At 45.5% G+C, this 6,000-nt stretch overlaps 1 protein-coding gene across 1 annotated transcript in view; it reads right to left on the bottom strand.

The window, feature by feature from the left end:
- Nucleotides 1-318: 318 nt before the first annotated feature.
- The window catches only part of FAM98B (family with sequence similarity 98 member B), a 308,354-nt gene continuing 302,672 nt past the window's right edge, over nt 319-6,000 (bottom strand). Inside the window, exon 8 of the mRNA XM_069638554.1 lies at nt 319-3,838. Coding sequence (XP_069494655.1) covers nt 3,488-3,838 — 351 coding nt within the window. The 3' untranslated portion in view covers nt 319-3,487. The remainder of the gene's footprint in view (nt 3,839-6,000) is intronic.

Below are 6,000 nucleotides of genomic sequence, written 5' to 3'. Positions count from 1 at the left end.
CCCCTGTAGTGTTACTTGCCTCTGCTGCTGTACTGTGAACAAATTACAGGAAACATCAGTCATGGTAACAAGTGTGAAAAACACCAGTTCAAACAGGGTTTTAAAACATTCCTGCTGATCATTAAATCTTCAAATCAGAACAAACAGTTCACGCACATATTTGAGCTGAAGCACATTATAGTGCATGAAATCCAGATTGAACCACTTGAAGCCACTTCGATCAGCGACAGAAGTGGGGAAATTCACTTTTCAAAAGAACTTGGGTTTGATTGGTTCCTTGCACTTTTAAAGGTACAGAATTGCAGGAAGCAAACGGGCAATGGTTTCAGATAAACTTTATTGTTTCATATTTTGATGGTAGCAAAAACATTTTTCTGTGAACACTGCAAATCTTCACTTTGTGTGCACAGTTGACGAAAACATGAAGTCAATATAACCTACTCTTGCAACTGTGACGGCTCATTCCCTAAAACGCAATAAAACATTTGTACATCAATTAAAAAATATCTTCTACAGACCTGACAATTGAAGGAAAAAAACCTCTAAAGTTCCATAACTTACAATCAAATACATAGGTAGAAAAACATCTAGGACATATAAAAAGATTCCTTGTCAAGTGACTGGTCAAAATTCATCCTCCGGTACTTGAGTTTATTGCATAATTTCAAGTTATTAAAAAAAACAACAAAAAAAACAGTACACCATGTTGGCTGGCAAGAACTGGGAGAAGACTGGCATCGAAGAAGGATGATGGTGGGGCATCTAGGATGTGTTTAGGCATCAAGAAAACAGCATTTTGGAAAGAAAATGTAGATGTGAAGAGTGGGGAACTGACACTTAGAACCAAAGAGATGAATGAAGGCTAGTATAAAATGGAAAGTTCATACAAGAAAGCTAGGAAACCAATTCTCAAAACATTTTCGCTGGGGACTTAACAAAAATAGGAACAAATGAATTCTGTTGTTCCAGACACTCCTCATTTAGCAGCACAAAACGCTGGGAACATGGTGGCAAAAGCAATCCAGCGAGTTGTCTGTTAAGGAAAATGAGTGACTGCACCTCAAAGTGAGAATAACCCCTTTATTTTGTTATTGGGGGCTTCAGATGTGAAGATTGCTCACGCACAGGGACGAAGTACCACACAGTAGGAGCTACCCTTGTAAGCATTTCAAAATAAAACACCATCTTTAGATCCAAAGCCTAGGAACATCTCATGCAAACAAAAATGTCCATCAATGCTGGACATTGCCTGACTTTGTGTAATTTGTAGAGGTGCAGAGATTGAGAATACAGAAATCTGCCCATTCGCGCTTTCAAAATCATCTTGTTCCAGACAGTAGAACCTCTGCCACAAAGGCAGAGATCCACAACCCCTGTCGAAATAGGCCTTGGAATGAACAACGCAGAGTGAGGGCACATGATAACTCTATTCAGAAGCAGAGCACCGTTACTGCATACACGAGGGGCAGAACATAACCGACAAAAGTCATTGTCACAGTAATGCGTGCGGACACAGCTTCAGTCCCCACAACTGGAATTGGCCATGGGGCACACTACAAGAAAGAACAAACCCATTTATGAAAATTAATTTTCAATGACAAAGAAGACTTGAAATAGTGCCGTAATTAGACCTCTTAAAAACAACTAAAAAAGTGGTAAATCCAGCTGTGCAAAGGTGCACACAACTCGTTAGCTGTCCATATAAGGTAACAATTTGTGAGTTAAATAAGTGGTTAAAAAGTCGTGCCTGGGCTGCACAATCAGGCACTAACTTTTTACACATGCTACAAAGGGGTTTCAAAGTTGACTGTCCGCCAGCTCTCATCTCCTTTAAATTGAACACCAAATTGATTTTTAACCACATTTTAAGGGCATTACAATAGCTGCCAAATCTGCCCAAAGCAAGAGAGAGGTTCGATCACTGCCAGTTTTGATGACATTATGCAACTTCATGTTGTGCAATGTCACATCTATGTGCTGTACAGAGGCCACTGGGGCTGCTGTCTCCACCAGGTAACCACAAAGCTTCATTAAAATAGAGAGATAGCTACCGGTTCCTACGAGTCTCCCACCCTCCAAACCCCCAAAAGAAATGGTACTGTGTCTAGCAATGAAATGTCAACGGGTCATTAGGGTCTATATGAGCTAGTGTAAACATCCCTTGTGAGCCGGTGGTCCAACAACCCATTCGCCACCATGCCTCATACAGAGTCAAAGTTATCGTACTTCAGCTGGAGGTCTGCCAACAGCTTTGAAAGACCGTTTGACACAGGGAATCGCCCTGCAATAGTCTCCATTAGGCAGAAAGCATAGTCCAATTTTTTTTAACGTCGAGAACACGCAAACAATACGTTGGGAGTAAAATTGACATTCAACAACTAGAATGCATTGATTGAAAACAAAAATAAAATGTTGAGCGGAAGGAACTGCCCATCTTATACAACCAAAATTTTAGGTATGGCTGATTTGCAACCAGGACTCGCCAACACGAAGCCAGACTGTACTACTTCTACAAGGTCTAGGAAAGTGGACAGGCCCGCAACCAGTTTGTTATTTCACATCCGGGCAAGGTTAAGCCACGGTGGCAGGAGTTTCTGAAGTTAGGATGGTCTGTACACCATAGGAGGTTTCCTACAAGCATTGCCTCTCCTGACAAGAGTTTGCAGAATATTTGAAGCAACTGCCTAAAGAGTGGGCAAGCTCCTGGCACGTAAAACATGTACTGATGTAAACTAGTTCCAGCTCTTAGATGAGAAACTGGATTACACCTACAAGGAAGACTTTAACTCAGCCCTTAACTCACGCATAACTGCCCTGATAAAAGATAGAAATGTAGGCAGTTGTGTATTGTGGTTTTGCTGTACTCATTTTAAATGTGAATTGGTGGAAAGAACAAAACACAAACAGTCTCTAGGGTGAGTGCTAGGTCAACCCCCAACTCTCAGCCTACGGCTGTGTCAGCTAAAACACATAGATGTCCCCAGACCGAACCTGTTCACTCTGCAATACAAGGGATGTAGTGACTGCCCTGAGAGGACCACCCAAGCGGCACTGAGCCTCCAGACCACTCCACACATACAGCAGTAGCAATTGGGGCGATCTGTAGACACTTGCGGTTGGTGACATGCCCCACAATTGCAAAACTGAACAGTGGCCGGGGTGGCTGGAGCTCTTCAGTATGGATCGGCAATATGAAGGGGGTAGGGGGGGGGTCTCAGACAATACAGAAGAAGATGACAAGACATCACAGTAACCTGCATGGGCCCTTGGAGCCACCCACTGTATGTGGGACAACAGTCTGGCATGGACCATTGCTCTGAAGGATTTTAAACAGAGGATAAAGGGCTGCTGGGGCTTCTGGCAGTATTAAACAACATCTGAATGGTTTCCTTCTCCCAGTAAAAGCGCACACGATGCAAATGAAGTTCAGGCAAATCCCCATTGCTTATTAACAGTGTAGGATTTTGTGCTGTAGGTCATGACTCAGTTAATACCTCCTATATCCTCCTCCTCCACCTCCATAGCCTCCTCTGTTACCACCACCCCCATAGCCACCTCCTCCATAACCACCTCCTCCCCTGCCTCCTCCCCCTCCACCGCCATATCCTCCTCCTCCCCCTCCCCTGCCACCTCCGCCACCTCTTCCAAAGCCGCCGCCGCCACCACCTCCTCCGCCTCCTCCTCCTCTTCCTCCACCGCCACCGCCACCTCGTCCACCACCTCCCCAACCACCCCTTCCTCCACCATCTTGTCTCTTCTGCCAGGGGGGCATTTCTGGAGCTGGAGCCTCAATCTCAGAAGGGCGGCCGCCACGGTCAGGCACTCTCCCCATCAAGACCTGTGAAAAAAAGAAACAAAGGATAAACATTTAAAAATTGTACATTGTTTAATCAGTAGACTGGCTCCCTTACCTTAAATATAGACAGGAGAAAACTGCCCCTTAGTATAGAGTTTTTGCACTATAAACTGTTCACCAAAGAGGCATCTAAAACGTTTTTGCGAATTGGGATACCTTTAATCATTAGTCTAATAATATATTACCTTCATGGTGATTCAGAGACTTGGCATTTAGTGCTCCCTCCTGCACAACTGTTGCAGGCAAGCCCAGAAAAATGCTAAAGTTGCTAAACAATGAGAGTCTCCAATAAGAGTCTTTAGACTCCCTGGTACGCGACCACTTCCCTCTACAAGGCAGGAGTATCCTTCACCTATGTAACTGACCTCAGCAAGCAGGACAGGAATGGCACATGGGAAAGGCAGGTTGGGAGTTATGGTGGTGAGAAGATTGGGGGGAGGGAGGGTTTCAGACTAAGAGCAACTTAAACACCATAAAGCAAAGGTTACATTGACCCCATTCCCCTCTTCCTCGTCCCAATACTTATTCTGAAGACGTCTCATCTTGTTCCCAGTCTCTCCAGGTTCTTTGTCCACTTACCTCCAGCAACGCCCCTCATCCAGGCATGAGATCCATTTCTCCCAGGACAACGTCCCCGTTTTATTTCTGGTCCGTATACACTGGTTGTTTCTCAAAGCACATGCCTGCTAGGCTGGTAAGGGGCCATGAGGGAGGGAAGGAAGGAGAAGATGTCTCCTGCGGCCCCTGCTGGGAAGTGGTAACAGGTCAGAATATCCCAGGTGAGTAGGTGGATGGCAGGGCATGAGCTGGACCAGACCTGGCTGCTCCATGGTATAATTTAGGGTTCTATCCGGGCTGCTGGGCTTTGCTAGAGGGACCGTGGTGTGATGCAGGATCCTGAAAGAAGCGAGGAGGTCAGGATGGAACTGCAAGTTATGCAGCTACAGCACCAGAGCAAGGATATGGCACAAAAAGAGATGAGCCACTAAGAGGAGCCCAGGTATCTGAACGTGCAATATTGGTGGTGCTGGCAGGATGAAGCGCAACAAGCCGGGAGGTGGTGTCTAGCGGGAAATCATGCTCACAAGAGGAAGAATATGGACGCCTGTCCTAGCTGTTCGTCATCTTCCTCATTTACCACCCTCCCACCTTCATAGGAAAAAGAGGAGGAGGCAGGGACTCTTGGCAGATAGACAACTAACCGGGCTGATGGAGGGGCCTGCAGGAAGAGAGAAAGACAGCAGTCAAGTTTGCACCTAAAGAAGCAGGATGCTGTACTTTCACTCATCCTCTTCTTTTATTGGTACAGAGACAGAGGGAATATAGGAAGAGTCAACAGGAAAATACTTCGGAACTGAGGGTGTGAAACAGGTATTAACCAAAGCATTTGAGAAGATGCAGTACTGGCAATCGGACATCAGCCAATGAGATGGTCATACTGTCAGGTAGTTCCAGATCACAGCAAAGAAAGATGTGCCTCTGATCAAGGACAAGGCTAGACTGCTTGAGGAATGGAAGGACCCTGAAAAGTAAGCAGTCCCAAGATTTATGACAAAACTATATCTGCTCGTGGGTGGGAAAAGAAAGCATTCCTGCAGACATCAATGAAGGTTGTCAGCTAGCTTCCCTTACTGGCCGTAAGGAACTCCCTAAACAAGAGCGTGGACACCACTTTTAGAAAGAATTATACAAGTGCCCACGTAGCTACGAGAAGTAACGTACATGGCCGCTATGCTAAACAGGGGCTTCTGGATTACATCCAACACCACCTGTAGGCGCTATAGGCAAGAAGGGACTGAGGATTTAGTGGTACAAATGCACCTCCAGACTGAACTTGTCCACTCAGTTTTTCGATGGGAAAGGACAGTAGCACTGGCTATGGGAACCTCGATATCGGGAAGGAGGAAAATCCATGTCAGGGACTGGACAATGGATTCAGCAGAGAAAGCAGATGCACTGCATTTGCCATTCAAAGGATCCAGAATGTTTGACGAGAATCTGAGAGGACAATGTGCACATGGTCCACAAGCAGGACAAATAACAGACAATAAGTGAAGGAGATCAATCCTTCAGACACAAACCCATGGCTTTCTTCCAGGGGCCAAAAGCAAAGTCTCCACCCAAGTCATCTAGGTGCTGACAGG

This window comes from Ambystoma mexicanum, chromosome 14 (assembly GCF_040938575.1).
Source record: "Ambystoma mexicanum isolate Mex_15411 chromosome 14, UKY_AmexF1_1, whole genome shotgun sequence".
NCBI lineage: Eukaryota > Metazoa > Chordata > Amphibia > Caudata > Ambystomatidae > Ambystoma > Ambystoma mexicanum.
The sequence above is the reverse complement of the archived record's forward strand: the minus strand, read 5'-3'. Positions and strand labels throughout refer to the sequence as shown.